Genomic DNA, 21,168 nt, shown 5'->3' on the forward strand with positions numbered 1-21,168 from the left:
CAACTGAACGGCCGTTGAGTTCCATCGGCCACGTCAAAATCACGCACCAAGAGAGGAAGATGACAAGTGCAGACAAAGATTTTATTCCTGTATTGACAAAAGACTTTCCGGAACTTCCCACGCTGGACTCCGAGTTAAAACCAAAACCACAAAATGCTTTAACCAGAAATGCTCGACGTTCTGCTTAGAAAGGACAAAGGGTAACCAACCCCGCTCTGATCACAGAGGAGAAGCTTGCGAGCTCAATTCTGGTTTTGGAAATCTAGAGCTGCGCAGAGTCGGTTCGTAAGATTCCAAGGATTAATTTATAAAATGCAATGCAACTACGCGATGCGTCGCACGGCGAGGAGCCCTGCAGGACAGTGCAGAATCTGCAAACATCTTGAGCTGACATCGGGGGAGGGGCTATTTGGCTTCTTTGCATCCTACAGGAAAAGGAGGAAGACGTTACCTACCAGATACTGAGAAATAAAAGCCTTTCTTTAGAATTCTGGAGCTGGACACAGGAGACAGCATTTGTTTGGACAGACCTGTACCAGGAAATGGCCCTGCTGACAGCAGCCCTTTAATGTATGCTGGAGGCAGACACTGCCAGGACAAGGAATGGGCATCAGCACAGCACTTCACCCTGAACTCACCAGAACATCTTGCGTGTCATTTTATCTCCTGGATCAGCACTGTCACAAGGCTCATCTCAACCTGCTGTACTTCCATGACATAGCAACTAACAGGAATGCTTTAGCAACTTACACATCGTCTTTCTGATGCTTAATTAAAAAGAGTTTTGAAGAATTGGCTAAAATCGGACAAGCACTGCTCCCAGACCAACATAAGCCTCCCAGACCAAGTACACTTAGTAATTGCCTTGCTTTATTTACCAATCCTGGAAGCTTTTAATTAAAGCTGAGAGGACTGAGACACTCACCAGTCTTCCTGGCTTAAGAGGTAGCAGCAACCACACCCACCTTCTGGGCAGCTTCTTTCTTGGCTTGGTGAGCCTGCAACACTGCAACAGCCTCCTCCACCTCCAGGAAGACAGATGAGCCAGCGAGTGAGAATTGTCTCTCAACCAAAGGGTCCCACAGTCTGCCCCACCCAAGGGAACAGGCCAGCTCACCTTTGACCGGAGAGACTCCGGAGACTCCAGCATGTGCAACAGCTCTGAGTTGTCAATCTCCAGCAACATTCCTGTGATCTTTCCTGCAAGGCTGGGGTGCATAGCTTGAATAAGAGGGAACAAACGTTCTCCTAGGAAAAAAAAAAAAGGATTTCAGACAGCCATTTTAATTTAAAAGCTCTTAATGAAACCTGGGGACATTTTCAAAGTAAAATGCAATCTGGAAGAACCTGAGTTTCACTCACCCAGCATCTGTTTCTGCTCCTGAGGAGGGGCAGCAGCCAGCATGGAGGCTGTTAGTGGTTCCTGTCCCTGCACATGTACTGCAGGCTGAGGTGCCTATAGAAAGGCAGATAGGAGGATGCAAAAATAGATGCTGTGCTGATTGTTTCTGCAAAAACTCTTCAGCTGCATGTAAAACCTGTTGGCCTGCAGCTGCTTCAGGCACAGATCCTTGTGTTACCTGCAAAGGTTGTACAGGTGGATGTGGGCTGCGGACACTTGAGGCGTATTTATAAGGGGGAACTGCTCTGGGAGCAGGAGCAGCTACAGGTGGACGAGGAGCCAAGTTCTGTCCTGCAGTGGAAACACCTGCAAAAGGAGAGCGGGATTAAAAACATCCATAGGACCGTGCACAGCAAGTAACCTGAGGTGTCTGAATGACCACTAAATTCAAACTATGCACTGCACAGGCAAATATTGGCTTAGAAACTGGTCTCCAAATTACAATTGGATATTTCAGAAAAGAACTATTCTACATTCTGCATTTACGGTATTTTCTAGTTACTCCCTAAAATAACATTTGGATGCTCTACCCTGAGAGCAATATCCATAACATACAGTCTTATTTAGAGCAGTAAATGTTGCAGAGCTGTAGAGATGAGTTCCAAGCAGTGGAAATTAACCCATCTGAATTTCTGCTGCTGTGCTGTAGCACCAACTGTCCCTAGACCAGCACTGCACAGCAAGGAATAGGAAAGATTCAGGTGCTGTCTCTGCCCCTCGCTCCACGTGGCCTTTGGTTATCTGTTTCTGACAACCACCTTTGGAAGTAAAAGTCAAGTCTCAATAGCATCCTCATCCCCCGCAGCTGAGGAGAAGAGCCTGGGAGGCAGACACCTTACCAACTCGCTGGGCAGAAACAGGGAGGCCACGAGAGACAGGAGCAGTGCCAGCAGGGGCCAGATGGCGCAGTGTTGGCCGTGGTCCAGACTGGCGCATGGCATTTGGCATTCCCTGGAAGCCTGATGGAAGAAATGAGAGGAAATCCTCAAACCAGAACTGACTGGTAAGTCAGGCTAGTCAGCTACAGGAAGCAAGCTGAAGTTGTGCACAGAAAGGAAAGCGTGCATTCTTGCCAGAAAGCACAACCCAGAGGGCAGTACCACCAAAGCAGTCTCTAGATGCTCACCTTGAGGTCTTCCCCCTTGCTGCCAGCGTGGGTTGGGTCTCATCTGTGCCATCTGATTGGGTGCATAGTAAGTGGGTCTACTCTGAGCCTGGAGGGAGAACAAACAAGCTCAAAGGTTTGTAAGTGAACAACAAGCATTGTTTACAGTGTGTTTTGGCAGTTTTTCCCCAGACTCAACACCCAACTCAAACTGAGAGACAGCTGGGCCATCACAGTTAACTCCACTGACTGCACTCCCTATTAGGACTTGCTTGCTTATGGGCATAAGAAAGACTCAATGGGATGAATGCAAACAACTCAAGGCACAAGCACAGTTAAAATGTCCATAAAACCATACTAACTTAGCTCAGCTTACCTGGGGCACAGCAGGCATGAAATAACCGCCAGCAGCAGGCTGGAACTGATTAATGATTGTGTTGGCTGGCAAGGCTCTCATCCCAGCAATGCGCTGCATGTACTGATTAGTTAGATGAGCCTTTCGCTCTTCTTTCCTTTGTGCAAGAGCAACATAGAGTGGCTTTGAGCCCACTATTCGACCATTCATCTCTGTCACAGCTTTCGTAGCTTCCTCTGGAGAGGAAAAGCAGACAAAGCCAAACCCTTTGCTCCGTCCATCTTCCAGCATCACCTGCAGTAAAGACCAATTGCTAGTGGAGCAACATTTCAAGAACAGGTTAAGAATCTCTATTTTTGACTGTAGAGAAATAAAAGATTTCAAGGAAGAACTGTTGCAGAGGTGTAGAGACAAGTACTCAACGAAGAACCACCTGTCTGGATTTACTCTGCTTTTCTGTCAGCACCACGCGTCCCCAGACTCACACTGCACAGCAAGGAATGGGAAAGATTAGGTGCAGCCTCTAATCAAATAAGAAGAAATGCCTGCTTGCCAATAGGCATGATATGGCATGTTTTCCACCTCTCATCCCCCCGCTTCTGATGAGGAATCAAATAAGTTATCAGTAAAATCACAACGAGACCCAAGGAAATCTGCCTATTCACTAGCCCAAAACTCTCATGACTGCACCAATTAGGAGATATACATCTGCCCTTCAGTCCTTTGTCAAGTAACAGTTCCTTCTTTGGGCCTTAAAATCCAGAAATCCCCAAGCCCCACAATACCTTTGCACTTGTTATTGACCCAAAAGGTGAGAATTCCTTCCTCAGTTTTTCATCATCTATAGTGTCATCTAGGTTTTTAATGTATAGGTTAACTCCCTAAAAGGTAGAGAACAGTAGGATAATTAAGACATCTACAGTAGTAAAGAGAATCTTCAGCACATCAACTGTCAGCATCCATCTGCCAAAGCTGTCATTTGTCTAAAACCTCTTAACTTAGCAGGACATCACTGTCATACAACCAACATTGATGGCAATAAATGTTGCAAAGGTGTAGAGACAAACCCCAGTGCAGTGAAAGAGCCTGTCTGGATTTCCTCTGCTTTCTTGTTGCATCATGTGTCCCCAGTCCAGCACTATATTGCAAGGAGTGGGAAAGATTCAGATGCAATCTCTGGCATGACACAGTTTTGCTAAAAACTAAACCAACAGTTTAGAGTCACATTATCTCTTTCCATCCTTTTAGGTACGCTCATGTGAAATTAAAGATGACTGCATGACTTCTCTTATATCCACCTAAGCACTTAATTGGGAAGACCATGCACAGAAGTCTCCTTTGCCTCCAAATACCATGGAGTCACCTTGAAGTCTGAACTCTAAGGATATATCACAGGACGACTGCTTTGTCAGTGCCTTTTAAGTCTACCAATAGATGGAAAACTGTACTTAAATTCAGAAAAGGGACAGACTATTCACCTGGTACCGGCTGATTCTCTCTTGTTTTAGCTGTTCAAATCTCCTTTTCAGCTCTGCCTGGCGCTCCACCTTCTTCTGTGCTCGGCCTACAAACACCATTTTCCCATTGATATCCTTCCCATTCATTTCTTCAACTGCCTGGACAGAGGGGTCAAAGAAAACTGTCAATTGCTAAAACAAGGCAGCAGCCGATCTGTTAAGAATTTGGCAGCCCAAAAATCTCCCTGCTTGTTAGCCAGTAAACTAAAACTGCCACGGTACCTCTGCACTGCTCCTGTTTAACACCAGCTAATTAAAGATAAACTGAAGCTATCAGGAGAGACCATGCTGACAACCTTACCATAATGCTGGACTAACAACAGGAACTTGTGAATTTATCCCCACCCCTTATGTAGTTAGTGTCAAATAACAACAAACATAAGGCTCAAAAAACAATACTCTTAAGAACATTCACTCCCTAAGCCATCCATCAGAGCACTTCTTCAGCAATTAATGTTCAGATTAAATAACTGTATTCTGTGCGCATCTAATCTGAGAAATGTCAGCTTAATCCTGAAGTAAGGGAACAATGTAATGATGTGCAAATGGCTTCAAGCCCCCACATCCAGAAGAGGTTACATCTGAGGCAGAACTTTATCTCAACCTGCTTCTGTGGTAAGCCAAATAAACTCTTCTCCAAAGACACCCAAGCAGCATTAACACTTGGTCATACCTTGTTAGCATCTTCATGCTTTTCAAAGCTTACAAAGCCAAAGCCTTTGGATTTTCCAGTGGGGTCTGTCATCACTTTAACACTCAGAGTCTTACCTGTTACCAAGGGACAGGGTTAGTAAAATATAATGTAAGACTATTTCAAGACTATCAAGCTCCACATAATCACCCTAGCCTTCTTCTCTCACTCATCTGCTGGCCACTCTCTGCCTCCTGTCCATTGTTTGACAGAATTACTACCCACTCCTCAACTCTTCCAATTCATCAGCCTCAAAGTGACCCCAGTAGACGTATACAGATGGTAGCAGCACCGTTAAATTAGCACAGGTCATAAAATTCACAGTCTCATTAAGAGTTTCTGTATTTACCATATTTACTGAAGAGTTCCTTTAGTCTTTCATCATCCATGTCATCCCCAAAGTTCTTAATATAAACGTTGGTGAATTCCTTTGCCTTGGCTCCCAGCTCAGCCTCCCGCTCTTTACGAGACTTGAATCTCCCAACAAATCTGCATGAAAGAATGAAAACTAAGTAAGGAAATGGAAAACATGGAAAAACAGCATGTGATTTGCAGTGAAGCAAAAAAAAAAAAGAATTTGTAGTAGGAGCCAGAGACAGGGAGAAGAAAGAGTGCCAGAACAGGACAAACGGGCCGCAGACCAACCAGAAAAGTCACCTGTCCTACGGTGAAAAGCAGCAGCCTAGGATGCCCACCCAGCTCTGCAGTGAAGAGTACTGGCCAGACACCCACCCAGCCCACTTGCAGAGAGGGAGTAAGTCAAGGCTCGGTTAGGGAAACCACAGCCCTGCAATGGAAGGGGAGCAGGCCATGGCTTGGGCAGGGTCACTCACCAGCCCTGTAGTGGAGAGGTAGCAGGCCAAGGCTTGGGCCAGGAGAACCTTGTGTGTCCCTGTTAATACCGAGATGCATCACGGTTCATGCGCTCGCTGCTGCTGCTGGCTGTGACACTCACACTTTGCGGTCGTTTAGCAGCATGCCGTTCATCTTCTCGATGGCTCTATCTGCAGCATCCTGGGTCTCAAAGTGCACAAATGCGTAGCCCTTAGAGCCATTCTCATCACACACCACCTAGACGTGTGGGAGGAAACCAATCGTCAGATCTCGGATCACCTCCTCCTCTGTCACAGCACAGCGTCAGCAACAAGAACAGGCTACTGCTGGGGGCAAAGCCAGTGAGACGTCTGCGTTTCAGACTGGCACATTTCATGACCAAACCTGACATAACTTCAGCAATCCCTGACCTTTCGGTCAACTCTGCCTTCAAGAGCCACCCCTCCTCACCTGGTGACAGGTGCCACTTCTGCTTCCTACACTGGGTGTCTCTGATCACATCACCACTATAGCAGAATGGGAAAAAGTAACCCCATCTCACCTTGCAGGACAAAATATTCCCAAACGCTGAGAACGTGTCATAAAGTGCCTTGTTATCAATGGATTTGTCCAGGTTCTTAATGAAGACGTTCCCAACCCCTGACTTCCTCAACGAGGGGTCCCTCTGAGACCACATGATGCGAATGGGCTTTCCTTTGATCACATCAAAGTTCATGGTGTCTAGAGCACGCTCAGCTGCAAGAGAAGCGCAGAACAGGTTTCTATGGCTTGTTAAAGCATAAAGTTTCCATCACGTGAGTGATAATGCAGATAAAATTAGAGAGATATTTGGGACGATAACATGGGCCACCAATTCCAGTGACTACTTTTTGTTTAACTTCATGTTTCAAGGGAAGTCTTTGCAGCACAGTTACTAGACATGCTTAAGAACATAACAGATTTAATAATCCATTCTGAACTGACATTACAATGTTTTAATAGTCACAGAGAAATGAATTGCAACATACTTTGACTTAGTTCTATTCCTCACTATTATAAAGGTAAATTGCTGAAATCAAAAGAAGGGAAAGATACAGGAAGCTCTCACCTACTCATACTCATTTCTATTAAGTGAAAATGATCGCTTCTCTGTCAAGTCAGAGATGGGGAATGGACACAAACACATGGCTGTCAGGGAAGAACACAACTCAGCCTGTATTGTTTGTGGCCAAAAAATGATTTCCAGCTTTCTGACTAAAGGGCAACAGTAAGAACAGACAAAATGCTGAGAAAAAGATCCAGATACCCAACTTGATGAACAGGGAAGTGTTTAACTCAACTTTAAAAGCCCAGCACTGCCATCCTAGGCCACACTGAACCCCCTCGTCATGATTCTATTTCTGCTGCCTACTGATATATTAAAAGGATCATTACGTACACTCATCAGGATCTTGTTCATAAAATTCAGATGCTTGTGACTCTTCTGTGCCAGGAAACACTCCTAACATGGAGTCAGCAGAGAAAGAGAGACTTAACTCCCAGCACGAGGTGGGGAAAGAAAGGGATAGATATGCATTATAACCAAGGAACATCAACAGGGCAGAACCCAAGTTTTCCAAATTTCTTTGGCTCAGTTCTTCCACACCACTGTCACTCAGTTATATTTACTGATGTCCATTTCAGAGCAGCAAATTCAACCAAAATGCCAACATGAACATCTTCTCCTCTCAAGTGATACTCTGCTAGAGCAGAGAAGCTATACAGCATTTCACAGAGCTCTCTCTACAGTCCTCAGTGGGGCACTGCCTACAGAAGTCTCCTGCACTCCCTACCTCAAAAATCAGTGAATTACTGCATGAAAGTTTATTAGAGCTTTTCATGTGCTTTGAAGACTTTTCCTATTACTGCTTTCTAAGTTGAAGTGGTGCCATCTCTTTCTTCCCCAGTCCTTCACTCACAGTCCCTACTGCAAAACAAGTTCTGCTGGATCTCGTTACTGAAGTAGAGAGACTTACAAAACTAAAAAGGCAAAAAAACATCTCAGGAGGAAAATTTTACATGCTTGGGCTCTACTCACTCCACTAGCTATTTAAAAGTGTTGCATTCAATTAACTGCTATGCTAAAATGATTCCTCAGCTGCTACTCTGAATCAGTGCAGCCCTGTGGCTGTCTCCATAGCCAGCTCCTGGTAGGCACTTCAGCAGGCAACTTGGGGCAGGTCGTCAAATTTGGCAGTGTTTATTTATAGCAAGGAGAGGTCCTCCAGAAGCATGCATTGGCAAGGACACAAACGAGTTGTATATTCCATCTGCAGCAGAAACAGAGCTCCTGCTGAAAGGTGCCAGGCAGATGAAGCAGTGGCAAGCAACCAGAGGGAACTGTGAAACGCTGTGCAGCAGCTACTGAGATAACAGGCTGTGAAGTGACTCGTGGATCTTTCAAGTGTTCTAAGCACATACAGAAGCAGATGCTACTGCACTGCTCTATGTAGCCATCTAGCATCCACAGCAGTATTATACTCTGCTTGAAATACACGCACATGCTAAAATGCTTCTTGTTAGCAGTGGTGCAAAAAAGCCCCAGACAGATTTCCTAACCTGAGGGCTGCCACACTCCCAGGCAGAAGTGCAATCACATCACACCAGTACCTGAGAAAGCCCCTAAAGGATCAGCACACGATAACAGTGCTCAGAATAAACACAGCAAATTCATTTCCTCCACCTGAGCAAACATCTTCGCATTTCCCCACACTTAAGCCACTAACCTTCAGCCATTTCAGTTCCTGTATCTGTTTCCCTCCCACTGGTTCCTGTCATCCTCCCAGCAGGCTGAACTGCGACTCAAACCCAACACTGTACACACACTGAGTCTCTTTCAGGCTCCATTCTTCTTCAAGTGCCTTTTGGACAGGTAAAACCAATATACAAGCACTTCTTGCAGCTTGCCTTACGGCTCAAAGTAATGAGCCTCACTTGCAGGCTAGGCTCCCTGACACAGAGCTAACACAGTGCTGGAATTGGGCGCTGCGGCTGAGCAGCATAGAGATACCATGCAGCAGGATTCACTCGTGAGAAGTTCAGCAGGAGTTTTATCAGCTGCTCTGCAGAGCTCTGCGCTCTTGCTTGTGTCACTAGGTAATAAAGACCAACAAAAACAGTGCAAATTTAGCCACTTAAAACTAGCAAGGTTAATCAACATACTTGATGTCCATTCCTTTCAGATCAGATCCCTCGATCACTGAAGTATAACAAAATGCTGCCAGCAATGAAGCTTATGTACAAAACCACTCCTTCCTTTTAACTGCACATCTGCTTTACACTGCACGTTGTTCTTTACTGCCATCTCTCCTTTAAGAAGGAAGGACAAGTTTATCTATACCCTCCTACAGCTCTGTTTAGAGACAGTTAGATAATCCCAGCCTCAGGTTCCTTCTTGGCTTGAGAAATACGTGGTGTGCTCTGCACTCCCACAGCAGCTTATCTTGATGGCCATGCTGAAGTCTCTCTCCATCATTATCTGAGTTGTCCTAACTGTCAAAGTTATGAAACCCTGGAACACAACTAAACTGCACGAGGAACATATTTAAAAGGAAACTGAGCTTTTCTTCCAAGTGAAATGAGTTTGTTTTCTTTCCACTTACAGTTAAAAATAAGTATTAACAACCATGGCTAAGTCTGAACTTGCCAGAACTTTGAAGCATCTCCTTAGCCTGCCTATCGAAACAGGACCCAGCACTGAGCATTCACTGACTGCCACGTCACAGAACTCAGCTGAAGGCAGCAGAGCTCATTTTCACCAAAAGTAACCTCTCTGTGGACTATCAGACAATGCATGTCCAAAAAGTAACCCTTTCCAGGGTAAAGCATCACTCTATTAGCTGAGAAAAACCAAGAAAAATGCAAGCCCTGAACCAGTTTAGATGCAGGAGTTCTGGAAACTCAGATGTTCAGGATATGATTACAGTGATCTCCTGGTGGCCCCAAAGAACAGCAAAGTCCTGGCTGCTACCTGCCTTGTAAACAGTTCAGCTTCTCTAGCCAGTAAGGAGAGAATCCTATTTCCCACACAAAGGTTAAGATGTGACAAACCTTCAGATTTACAAAGCACTCCTACAAAAGGTATCCAGGAAATGCAAACTATCCTATCAGCTTTACTGCCTTCCACCATTTCAAACACACCAGCAGTGCCCACAAGAACTTTCCTAAAAGTTTTGGGAGCACAAAGCTTCCCGAGTTCTTCTATTCACTGTGTAGCAGTGCTACAGAACACTGCCCATCATTTCCTAGAATGGATAATATAAAGTCCAAACGCATTTCTGATTATCCATCCCTGGAAAGAAAGTACAGATCTGTGTTCTCTGAAAGCCCTCACACAGAAAATACTGCCACCCTGAAAGCCACGCTTAAAACTCATGTATTTGACAACAAAAATTACATTCTTCATGAAGTCTGAGTCTTGGTTTCAGAGAGACCCCAACACCAACTGTTGTCCCTCCCACCCGCTGATGTTCCGCCGCATTACATTTAGCACAGTAGCTGATTTTACTCGTACAAAATAACGTGCTGCTGTTTGCTGCACCAGGAAGGAGCTTTTTGAAAGAGATCTCTGTGGAGCAGGAGAGATTGCACATTTCTCCCTCCCAGAAGTAACTCAAAGATGAGGTTTAAGTCACTTGACCTTGTAAGATCTACCAGTAACAGGACACCAGCTACTCTGTCGAAGTATCACTTCAAGCACTGGGACTTCCTAAAATGTCTGCTGCTTCTCCAGGAGCCCAGAATGACGCAACATCCCTCCAAACTCATCCCTACTTATTACCATAAAAAGTTTACCTTGAAACACATGGGGAGGCCAGCTATCTTCATATTTCTGTGAGGACTTCTTCCTGATACAGTAAGCATACACAACTGGCTACTCTTCCCTTTCAACATCACACCTCCACTACATGTTACAGGTCTTCTCTACTTTAAGAGCACAGAAGGCATTCTGACCTGGGAAGAAGACAGCAGCCAGGAGGGCACAGTCACAATCAGCTCACATAAAATCAGCCGAGAGCTCAGAGGCTCTATTGGCTTGCAGGAGCACTGCTTTGTGATGACATTTCTTTTCCTGTAAGGCAGGATTGCCAATTGCAGGCAACAGGAGAGGTTACTGGCTGTTGAAGTCTGGGCTGTTATGAACTGATTCTGAATCCAAGGGAAGCGTTCTCTCCTGTCTGTTCTGGAGATGTCTATATATAGATACTGCTAAATCACAGCTCAGAGCAATAAATGAGCACCAGTCAACAAGTAAAGGCTCGGAAAATGAGGGCAGAAAATACTGACCTACTTTTCTTCCAGAAAAAAGCACACTTCACAGTGACCTTTTCTGTCCCATCTTTCGCACGTTTCCACTCCTTTAGCACTGGAATACCTACTTAAGCAGGTGCCAAATTGAACTATTAAAAACAATCTGGCCAGAGTAAACCAGCACGGATTCTGCCCACGAGACAGCACAGTTTCACACGCATTGCACAGCGCAGCCTTCCCACCAGCTCAAGAACATCACTTCAGAGTGCTGCACAGCAGCCTGCACACATACAGCAGCGTGCAGCCTCAGCTCCCCCAGGTCTGAAGGCACAGCAGGTGAGCAGCCAGAGGGTTTGGGCAGAAAGGCGCCCGACCGGGGCTGACAGCATGCAGGCTTTTCTGCCAGCGCTGGCTACACGAAGACCACAGCAACAGCCCAAACCTGCACAAGAACGCAGGGAACACGGAGGAGATTGCTGCCTTTTACGATCTGCACCAAACCCAGCCTCCAAACTCGGAGACTTTCAGTAATATGGAAACAGTCCAACGGACCAGAGAGGACAGCGTGATGCGTGCTTGTGAAGTAGTTCAGAAAAGCGAAGTGGGTGAAGAGAGACTTCTGTTTCTTAAGGAGCGCCTGCAAGAAACGCACTGCGGCTCCACAGCTGCTGCCCAAGTGCCTACTTACCCTACGGAGGGAGCGCACTGAAAGGCAGCCGCACAGAACGCACGCAGGCGGTGAGGCCGGAGGCCCCTCGGGTCCGACCGCCGCCCCCCCCGCACCCACGACCCCAGGGGCCGCATCTCCTCCACGCGGAGCGGCCGGCAGCCGCGGCGCCGCGCCCCGAGCGGGACCCCGAAAAGCCGAACGTCCGAGGGCGGCGCGGCCACCATCGCGGCCGTTCGGGCGGCACAAAGCGCGGCTCAGCGGCACGGGGCGAGGAAAAGGCGGGGAGGCGGCGGCGCAGCGCGTACCGTCGGCGGGCTGCTGGAAGTTGACGTAGGCGTAGCCGAGGGAGCGGCGGGTGATCATATCGCGACACACGCGGATGGACAGCACGGGCCCCGCGGGGCTGAACTTCTCGTACAGCATCGCCTCGGTCACGTCGGGGTGCAGATCGCCCACGTACAGCGAGGCCATGGGGTAGCCGCTGCCCGCCGCGCTCATCGTCCGCACCGCTGGGCTCGGGGCGTCTGCGGGAGAGACGCCGGTCAGAGGCTGCGCTGCCCCGAAGCGGAGCGCAGCGGACGGCGCTCCGCGACCCGCATCGACCCCAGCCGGGCGTCCCGACGGGCCGCAGCCCCACGCGGCAGCCGGGACCGCAGCTGCGCCGCCCCCCCCCCGCCCCCTCCTCCTCCTCCCGGCCCGGGGCGGCGCGCGGCCCGACCCCACTCACGCACTGCGGCCCGGCGGGCAGAGAACGGGCGGCGCGCGGCGCCCTCCCCTTTATAGCCGCCGCGGCGCCGTGGGAGCCCCGTGCGGCTGGGAGGAGGCGGCGGGCCCGGCGGGAGCGGCCCCTGCAGCGCGCCATCCCTGCAGCGCCGCCTCGCGGCAGGGAGGACCGCGGGGCGAGGTGCGCCCCCTGCCGGCCGTGGCGGCGTCCGGTCCGGAGGGCCGGCAGGGGGCGGCGGCGCCGCGTCGCGGGCGGGAGCGGCCGGCGTGGAAAGGCGCTCGGCGCTGCTGCGTGCCGGCCTGCAGCGCTGCACCGAGGCGCTCGGCGCTGCTGTGCGCCGCCCACGGCCCCGGCCAGACCGCGCCGACCGCAGCCCCGCGTTCCCATAGGCTCTTCGTTGTTTTTAGCCTGAAGAACGAGGATGCTCGGGGGACTTTGGGGATTTCCCCTACAGGGCAGATCAAAAGTTGCCGGGATGTGTTACCGGAGGTGTTTAATCTTAGAAAAACCCTGGGAAAAAGAAGCAGAGATCCATTCCTCACCTACCACTGCAGTCTCCGCGCTGCTGTGGGGAGAAACCCCAGAGGCCCGGAGCGATGCCCTCCCACCGTTTGATCTGCAGCCATCAGGAAGTGGTTTCTCGCAGTCCCTGCTTTGCTTTGCTCTGCAGCCCGCGGGGCTGTCGGTGAACGCCTCCCAAATCCGAGCCGCGCAGGGCTGGACCCCCCCTGCCGCCCCCCGCCGCGTCGGGGCAGCCCGGGCGCTGGGGGTGGCTGCGCTCAATGGCCCCATTATTGCTCTCTCTGCTCCCAGACGGATGCTGCCTTCCTCCGTCGCAGCTGCAGTCGCTCCCTTCCAGCAATTCCCAACACAGCACTTAAGGCGAGGATTTATGGGCGGTTTGGAAAGGCATTTTGGAGTGAGGAGGAGTTATGGGAAAGGAAGTTGAATTTTCACCATTCCCCAGCAAATTCTCCCAGCATCTTTCATGGCCGGGATCGCTGACGATCCTCCCCTCTGAACAGAGGCCATTCTCAGCTGTGGTTCTGTGCGGAGCATTTCCCACCAGCGTGGAGCTGAGAGGTGACTCTGGTTCTGCTCACAGAAGGTCAGCAGACAGAGGGCAGTCCTGCAGTCTGGCTGCAGGATTGGTTTCGATGTGTCCCCTGGCATTTCTGTGGATGCTGGGAGCTAAATGAAATGAGTTGTTCTCAAGCCATGGATTATTGCCAACCTTAGGGTGAGCGCTACAAGTTCCCTGCTGATTTCAACTCATGCAGTCGTTTGCAAAGTAAAAAGTCACGGGAGAAGCCACCACAAGCAGCATTCCTGTTGGGCATGTTCCCTTACACTACACCTCAACAAAGCTCATCTGCTGCAAAGCCAATGGTTGTCCCAGCAGCCAGTCTGGCAGAACAGCTGCACATCAACACTGCATTTCACACCAACAGGGGTTGGAAAGACTTTATTTGCCACTTTTGCTGGATGTCACAGCTGTGACTCCAACAGAGCGAGGCCAGGCTGCTTGCTGCAGCTCTGGCGCACTGAGCAGCCCTAGGACAGCCAGGGCCATGGTCTCCTCTGTCTTTTCTGTGAGGAAAAGTGTTCCTGGCTGCTTCTGGCACTGGGGAACAGGGGTGAGGAGGAGCAGCAGAGGTGGTTCTGTATGTTAAGTGCAGTGGTGTTCACCAGAACAACCAGGAGGACTCACTCTCCGAGCAGCAGTGCTGCACACATCACGTGCTCTGCAGGAACGCAGCCCGGCACGCTGCGCCTTCCACCTGGGGTGGGGGAGAGTCTCTGCCAGGAGGGAACTTCTCCGTCTTTTCCACTGCCGCGCTGACCTCTACACACTTTTCTTTTTGTGCCACAGCTGCTGATCTGGGCAGATCCTTGGGGTGGGCATGCAGCCAGGGCCAGATCCATCCCAGCAAACAAAGCCACAGATCCAGGCACAGTCCCACGGGAAGGGTGAGCGCTGGGCCACACAGCCCTGAGTGATGCGGCCCCAGAGCTTGAGAGCTTCGAGTTTGTGTTCCTCCCTGCCCAGAGGAGAAGAGGTGGGAGGACAGGAGCAAGGGTGATTCTGCAGCACTGGTTATCCAGGGGTGCACGGCAGGGAAGGAAAAGCTCTTGGGAATGGGGCAAGTGCAGACCCAGTGCTGGCCAAGGGCTGCAATGCAGCACCCATGGTGTTTGGTCCTGGCACAGGAGTGAGCAACATGAGACCGCGACACGGTGCTGGAGAGGGAAAACAGAGACACTGTGGGAGGAGAAGGGCCAAGAGAAAACTGGGAGGCACTTGGAATGCTGGTCTGACTGCTCTGCACTGCACACTCAGTGGGGAAAGAGGTGAGACGGCTCCTGCAGGGCGACAGGCAGAGGGAAGGGCTGCCCTTCTCACATCGGTGTTGGAGTCGTCCCCTCCCCGCGGAGTCCCTTTGAAATCCCGTGTCTCACCTCTTCACACCCGGCTGTGGGCTGAGGGCTGCCAGAGCCCAGCAGTGCTCCGCTGTGAGCAGGATGATTTGGGGCGCAGCGAGGAGAGCAGCGTTCAGTCAGGGCAGCAGAACCAATCCCAAGAGCACAGAACTGGGTGCTGCAGCTGGGGGACATGGCCTGAGTGAGTCCGTCCAGGAGCTCCGAGTCCCCAAGGAGATAAGGCAGCAGAGAACAGTATCGGGCTCTGTTGGAGGGCCGGGGTCTGCAGTGCCCCCCATCCCAGAGAACGCGTGGAAGCGGATGGCGCTGACATTCGTGGGCACGACGAAGGAGAGGATGAGCGATGGTGAGGTGAGGTGAGGTGAGGAAGGCAGCGTGAAGAGCGAGGGGAGGGGACAGCAAAGAGAATCTTCTGGATGGATCCTTGGCTTCCGCTAACAGGAGAGGCGCCCGGTCGGCCGGTCCACGGGCAGCGGGCACTGAGGGCTCAGAAGGCGCCGATCTCCGTGGCCCAGGAGCGGCACAGCCGGGCCGCCCCCACCCTGAGCGCGGGTCCCTGCGCGGCCGCACCCAGCACCGCGGGCGCAGCGTAGGCTGCGGGCAGAGGGACACCGGCGGGAGAGAAGAGCAGAGCGGAGATGGGGCTGCCCTTGGCTGAGCCCCCCCTCGGCGCCCCCGACGGAGACGGCATCCGGGGTGCGGCCGTCGCGGTCGAAGCCGAGGGGGCACCGCGGGCCCTGCGGGCTGAGGAAGCCATCCTGCCGGGCAGAGAGCTCCGGTGTGACGGCAGCACGTCGGCGGGGACGCGGCGCACCGGGGCCGGCCTGGCGGCGAGGCGCGGGTAGGACGCAGTCACAAGGAGAGGAGCGGGAGCGGCTTCCCGGCGCGGCACCGGCACCGGGCTGTGCAGGAAGGACCACGGCCACGTCTGCACGGGGAGCAGCGAGGCGGCCGCCGGGGAGGGCTCCATTTCGGCCACGTAGTTGTTGAGGTGGGAGAGGAGCCGCAGGCGGATGGGGTCGGCGGTGCTCTGCCCCTCCAGGACGCCCAGGTACCGCACCACCTCGGTGAGGCACTCGCGAAAGCCGATGCTCCTGTAGTCCACGGCCAGAGCACGAGCATCCAGGAACCCTGCAGGGACACGGGGACGGTCAGGCCGTGCACCGTGCAGGAATGCACGTGGACCCCACCACCCTCTCTGCAGCACCGTAAATTTCACTTGAGGTGCTTTGCTGCCGTGTGATGCCCTGCAGCAGACAGCCAAGCGGGTCCATGTGGGTGACAACAGCATTTGGTTACCTCGGTGGGATAGGACTGCCGGGTCATGAAGCCCTTCACTCTAGTGTGTGGGACGAGCAACAAGGTTCATTAACTGTGCTCAGGGAGGATGACAGCTTTTCTTTTGGGCTCTATGAGTTCTGGCTGCTGGGGACGTGCAGATGGCCGGGTGTGTGCTGGGAACCTCTCTATGGCAGCACCGGGGCCGATGCGCATCTCCTCTGTGCACAGCCTGAGTTCCTCTGCCTGAGTCCCAGTGACTTCAGCCCTTTACACTTCCCTCACGCTGACCTCCCACTGAAGGAATGGCTGAACCAGGGCCACTGGGCTGGGAAAGCTCCGAGCCACATGAAAACCAATAAGATAAAACACAATGGCTGATTTTTCAGCTTCTGCTCCCTCCTCGTAGCTTGGTGAGACAGTAAGCAACAAAGCAGAGAATGTCACAGAGCAGTGGAGCACTGGACCACTCTGCTTGCCGGGGTCTCTGGGGACAATGCAGCCCTTTGTTGCAGTGCAGTCAAACTGAATATCTAAACAAATGTTCCAGACCGAGTTACAGCTCTGAAGCAAAGCCTGGATGCCAGCAGTGTCCTCAGAAAGCCAAAAGTGGGTGGTAAGCAAAGCCAGAGGCTTCTTTACTGGAGCTGTGATCCCCATCCTGTTAACTGGAACAGGACCGAGGGTCTGTGCTGAGCTCTCAGTACAAATGAGACCTTTGTTGAATTTCACACAGGGCTCCCCCTCTCCTCTTATAACATCCAAGAGACAAAAAGCAAGAACAGAAAGGGAAAAAAGCCTTGTTTATTTGCAGAGTTCCCAAGCAGAACTCAGCCTCTACAGGAAATGTATCTCAGGGAGGAGGGAAGGAGTTTAATATCACTTTTTCTGGAAACAAGCTTCATTTCTGGGAGTGCAACTCTGGCTTGGCAGCTTCACTGGGGCATGCAATGAGGACAACAGCACCATCACTGTGGGTCTGGGATACCAGAACCTACCCGTGGGATGCTGACCCACACTTTATAGGAAATAAAAACAGGAGGGCAGGAAACAACCCATTTACCCCTGGGAAAAACATTTCCCTTGGGAAGCGGGCAAGGCAGCATTTGTCCTGGTGCTGGCAGTAAGGCACGGCAGGGCCGAGACATTTCCTGCTGATGGGGAATTTCCTACCCAGGATGCCACCTTCACCTCGCCCATGTACTTGAGGAGTGACTCTTACCTGCTCCTCCAGTGGCATGGAGCATTTTTAAGTGATCCACTGTCATCTGTAGAATTTCTGCCTTCTCCAGCTTGGATGAGCCCTGCATTAGGAGCAGGCGAAAAAGGAGAAATTTGTCATTTCATGGCCCAGGGCGTTGTGCCTCTCACAAGCTGAGCTTTGCCTGGTGCCCTCCTCCCCAAACCCTCCTGAAAACCCACAGCATTCAGACACCCTTCTCTGGGCATTGCCTCAGGTTTTTAACTGAGCAGAAAATGGAATTCCTTCCCACCATCACCCCATGCAAACTGAAATTCCCCATTTCTGTGCTTCCTCATAGCTGTGAAATGCAGCCTGGATCGAATTCATCCTCCCTTCAGCTCCTGAACATTATTTCTAAATGCATTAATGCTGTTTTACCGCCCGGTTTCACCACTCCCTGCAGTGAGGACTGAGCACAGCCCTGCTGCTCTGGGTACCCACCTGCTTCTCGAAGGCAGTGGGCACCAGGCGCCGCAGCTCTGACAGGCTGCTGTTGATGCGGTCGCGGCGCCGCTTCTCAATGATCTGCGGGAGGAAAACCACACTCATTCCTGGCGTGTCTCACAGATTTAGAGCCCTCACAGCAGGCTGAGAGCAGCACTGGGCCACATAAGTGAATGCTTTCGGTGAAAAAGCCGAGCAAAGCAGCACTCACTACGTGTGAAGCCTCCTCCTCCCCTCAGCCCCAGCCCTTTCTACACGATTTGAGACCACAGCTCTGCTAAAACCTCCCCTTGGCTGAGGGAGGTTCTGCAGGGGACGGGGCAGAGCCGGTTCGGGTGACCCCCCTGTGTCCCAAGGCGAGGATGTGCCACCGGCACAGCACAGAACTCACCCCTCTGCGCTTCTTCCTGGCTTGTATCTGCGATGTCGTGGTGGGAGACACAGACCTGGGAACGTGGCTGGGAAGGAAAAAGAGGGAGAGCTGCTTGCAGCAGCTGGAGGCAAACCTCAGCAGCACATATGTTTTACATGCATTTGCCATCTGCAGTTCCTCCTCCCCATCCCAGAATAATGTTTTCTGTGGTTCTCATCTCAATGTTACCCACAGCACAGAGATCAGGAACCAAGGACAGGAGCCAGGCACAGTCTGAATCCCACTGTCCCCGTGGGAGCCCTCAGCAGCCCACTGCAAGTTTCTGCACCAGCCACTGCCCGGCACATCTCCTTGCATCTCGGACAACACCAGTGTCTCCACGGGGCTGGAAAAGCAGCTCTGGGGTTGGGGCCTCTCATCCTCATGCACAAACCTTCCGGCTCTTGCCTGAGGCTGTTGTGTCCGCTGGGTGGGCTTTGTGCAGGCATAGGTGGCTTTGCAAGAATAAACACGCGCTGTCCGCATACAGAAATGTGCCAAAGATGAGTGCCGCCGGGGTGGGAACGGGTGGGGTGGGAACGGGTGCAGGGGATGGCACCGAGCTGACCCGGCAGCGCAGGAATGCAGCCTGCACTCCACAGCAGAGAGTTTTGAATCTCTTTGCAGAGCTGTCCAAGCGCAGCGCTCTTTGTGAGCTCCAGATGTGGGATCAACAGAACTCTCTCTCTGCTAAATGTATCTCAGAAATGTTTGACTGACGGTTGTGAACCACGCAGCTGAACTCTCTGATGGCTCTGATTTCTGCACTGCTCCTTGATCGATTCTGTAATTTGCAGCACTGATCTTTCAACTCCTATTCCAGACAAAAAGCAAAGCAAACCCAGGCGGCATCCTGCACTGCTGCAGTGACCCCGAGCTGCGGAACAACGCACGCACAGCGGACACAGCGCCCGCCCGCAGTGACTCACTCCGCTGTGGGGAACTGGTTCTCCCAAACCACCCCCATGGAGCCAGAACCCGGTCCAGACGCCGTCTCCCTCCCTCCCTCCCTCCGCCCCACCCAGGAGCGTTTGGTTCTGCCTGACCCCATCGCCTAACACTGCGCTGCGCTGCTCCGTGGCGTGGGGATGGTTCTCTCTGCTGTATGTTTGCGTGACATGAGCCGCAGTGCAAACCAGCATAAGTACCTCCGTATCATAGCGCTGCTCTGCGTCTCACTTGGGAATACGAACAGACAGAGATCAAACTCCATTGTTGTACTCAGTGAAACAAAACAGGACAATTCCTCCGCTTTGTCCTTTGGGGTACTACAGAGCCGGGAGGAGGTGAGAGGTGTTTCAATGTGCAGCAGAAGGGTGGGCGAAATGCTGATGCACTGGGAACGGTGTAAGAGTTTGGGGAACGCGTGCAGGATGCGGTGGCGTGGCTGTGCCCAGCTGCCCCAAACTGTATCGGTTTGTGAGAACCTGAGCCTGGCACCGGGTGCACCAGGTGGGACAGCTCCTCAAAAAGGGAATTAAGTCACCCGGAGCTGCAGAGTGGGGGACACTTGGCTGCCAAAACGAGTTCAGAAGCAGCTGAATTTCGGATGGGAGCAGCTAACAGTGCCCTTCCTTCATCCCCAGTGCCCGGAGCCCACCAGGCCCGCAATCGGTGGGCAGTGGCAGGGGATGCCCTGGGCCAGCAGAGCAGAGCAGGGAAGCATTGCAGAACCCTGGGAGCGCAGCTGCGCCTCGCGAGCACACACGGGTCCTCTCCTCACCACTCCTCCGAGCAGAGGGAGCTGCAGCTCGGGCTGTAGGAGGGAGGAGGGATGATGGAGCTTGCAAACTGCCATCCTGAAAGTGCACGCTGAGAACTGGGCACCCCTCACCGCCCGAGCTGCCTTTCAGAGGAGATCAAAGCCGCAGCTGGTGCATGACAAACGCCTCGGCAGAGGAGAAGCGTTTCTCACGCGAACCCTCTTCGCACCCCCCGCGATCCCGGAGCTGTCGGGTCACCGCTCCGGGGCAGTGAGGAAAGCCAGAGCCCGAAACCGGGGTGCCCTCATCCCACAGCGGGGCTGCTCCCCGCTCCCCCGCACTCCCGGGCACCGCCGAGCCCCCACCCGGCGTCGTTTATCTCTCGGGACGACGCGGAGCACTCCCCACCTGTACTCCTCCTCTTTGCCCACGTCGATGGTGCCGTCCGACTCGGTGTCCGACGAGCTCTCCTCGCACAGACGCTTCATCCCGACCGGGAGCGGCTCCGCCAAGGAGGAGGGCGCGGGGCTGAGGGCTCGGCGGAGCCCCACTCGTGTCCGGAGCCCCACGCGTGTCGGAGCGCGGCGCGGTCCCGCGGCGAGCTGTGCGCGGAGCTCGCCCCGTCTGCTCCCCAGCTCCTCCCCTGGCCCCGCTCTGCCTTTCACACCCCCGGCTGCCGCCTCGCTCTGCTCCCAGCACGTCCCCAGCCTCCCTGGTTAATGGGTTAATGAGACATCTCCCAGGAGTGACGGATTACGCGGCCGCGCCGGCGCTCCCAGGTTCCCAGGCCCCCCCGCCTCCTCCCGCTCGCTGGTCGCAATCCCAAGTCTTCCTGTAAAAGGAACAGTCTGTGTGAACCGTCTCATGTCCCCCTCTGCCCGCCGCCCCCCTGCCCGCGGCCCCCCCTTCCACCCGCCGCACATTGGCCTCAGCCCCAGTTTAAAGGGACCGGTGACCTCACTGGCAACAGAAAACCGTGGGAAAGAGATGGGACTGATAAAGCCCTGAGTTGTTTCAGGGAAAAATCAACATCCAGCCCCACACGCACACACGGCTACGCGGCGCGGGCGGGTGGGAGAA

The 21,168-nt window shown here is 52.6% G+C and overlaps 2 protein-coding genes and 3 non-coding genes across 9 annotated transcripts; all 5 read right to left on the reverse strand.

Moving 5' to 3' along the window:
• Positions 1-75: 75 nt before the first annotated feature.
• PABPC4 (poly(A) binding protein cytoplasmic 4) lies at positions 76-13,725 on the reverse strand. 5 transcript variants are annotated; one of them, XM_090123781.1, is made up of 16 exons: positions 12,574-12,674; positions 12,148-12,366; positions 6,446-6,639; positions 6,026-6,141; positions 5,420-5,559; positions 5,053-5,147; positions 4,341-4,478; positions 3,648-3,743; positions 2,884-3,156; positions 2,529-2,616; positions 2,242-2,361; positions 1,581-1,708; positions 1,363-1,456; positions 1,118-1,248; positions 926-1,025; positions 80-425 (listed from the first exon to the last, which is right to left on the reverse strand). In XM_090123781.1, the coding sequence occupies exons 2-15, from the start codon at positions 12,338-12,340 to the stop codon at positions 939-941; spliced, it is 1,893 nt and encodes a 630-aa protein (XP_089979907.1). In that variant the 5' UTR covers positions 12,341-12,366; positions 12,574-12,674; the 3' UTR covers positions 80-425; positions 926-938. The 5 variants fall into 5 exon arrangements, with proteins under 5 accessions (XP_089979906.1, XP_089979908.1, XP_089979909.1 ...); XM_031594739.2 differs by having other exon boundaries at positions 12,570-12,674; XM_090123780.1 differs by lacking the exons at positions 12,148-12,366; positions 12,574-12,674 and adding an exon at positions 13,109-13,725 and having other exon boundaries at positions 76-425.
• Positions 1,976-2,107, reverse strand: LOC116230174 (small nucleolar RNA SNORA55). The gene has a single exon (XR_004167176.1). It is a non-coding gene; the product is annotated as a small nucleolar RNA SNORA55 (small nucleolar RNA).
• Positions 3,252-3,380, reverse strand: LOC116230176 (small nucleolar RNA SNORA55). Its single transcript, XR_004167178.2, has one exon. It is a non-coding gene; the product is annotated as a small nucleolar RNA SNORA55 (small nucleolar RNA).
• On the reverse strand, positions 3,903-4,033 carry LOC116230175 (small nucleolar RNA SNORA55). The gene has a single exon (XR_004167177.1). It is a non-coding gene; the product is annotated as a small nucleolar RNA SNORA55 (small nucleolar RNA).
• Positions 13,726-14,016: 291 nt separating the features above from the next.
• On the reverse strand, positions 14,017-20,960 carry HEYL (hes related family bHLH transcription factor with YRPW motif like). Its single transcript, XM_031594736.2, has 5 exons — positions 20,497-20,960; positions 18,365-18,431; positions 17,971-18,054; positions 17,509-17,590; positions 14,017-16,139 (listed from the first exon to the last, which is right to left on the reverse strand). Exons 1-5 carry the CDS (start codon positions 20,574-20,576, stop codon positions 15,496-15,498), a joined length of 957 nt encoding a protein of 318 aa, XP_031450596.1. The 5' UTR covers positions 20,577-20,960; the 3' UTR covers positions 14,017-15,495.
• Positions 20,961-21,168: the final 208 nt, after the last annotated feature.

The sequence above is a fragment of the Phasianus colchicus genome, chromosome 24 (assembly GCF_987193195.1).
Source record: "Phasianus colchicus chromosome 24, bPhaCol1.hap1.1, whole genome shotgun sequence".
Taxonomy (NCBI): Eukaryota; Metazoa; Chordata; class Aves; order Galliformes; family Phasianidae; genus Phasianus; species Phasianus colchicus.

What these genes read in the sequence shown, in the direction of transcription:
- PABPC4 (XM_090123780.1), bottom strand. Translation starts at nt 13,358, where the DNA reads ATGGGGCCATTGAGCGCAGCCACCCCCAGCGCCCGGGCTGCCCCGACG. An exon ending in CGCGGAGACTGCAGTGGTAG is followed by an intron (nt 6,640 to 13,108) that starts GTGAGGAATGGA and finishes CTTCTCTTGCAG; the next exon opens with CTGAGCGTGCTCTAGACACC. An exon ending in GGAGCAGAAACAGATGCTGG is followed by an intron (nt 1,249 to 1,362) that starts GTGAGTGAAACT and finishes TTTTTTTCCTAG; the next exon opens with GAGAACGTTTGTTCCCTCTT.
- HEYL (XM_031594736.2), bottom strand. Translation starts at nt 20,576, where the DNA reads ATGAAGCGTCTGTGCGAGGAGAGCTCGTCGGACACCGAGTCGGACGGC. An exon ending in GGCAAAGAGGAGGAGTACAG is followed by an intron (nt 18,432 to 20,496) that starts GTGGGGAGTGCT and finishes TTTCCTTCCCAG; the next exon opens with CCACGTTCCCAGGTCTGTGT. An exon ending in CCAGGAAGAAGCGCAGAGGG is followed by an intron (nt 18,055 to 18,364) that starts GTGAGTTCTGTG and finishes TTCCTCCCGCAG; the next exon opens with ATCATTGAGAAGCGGCGCCG.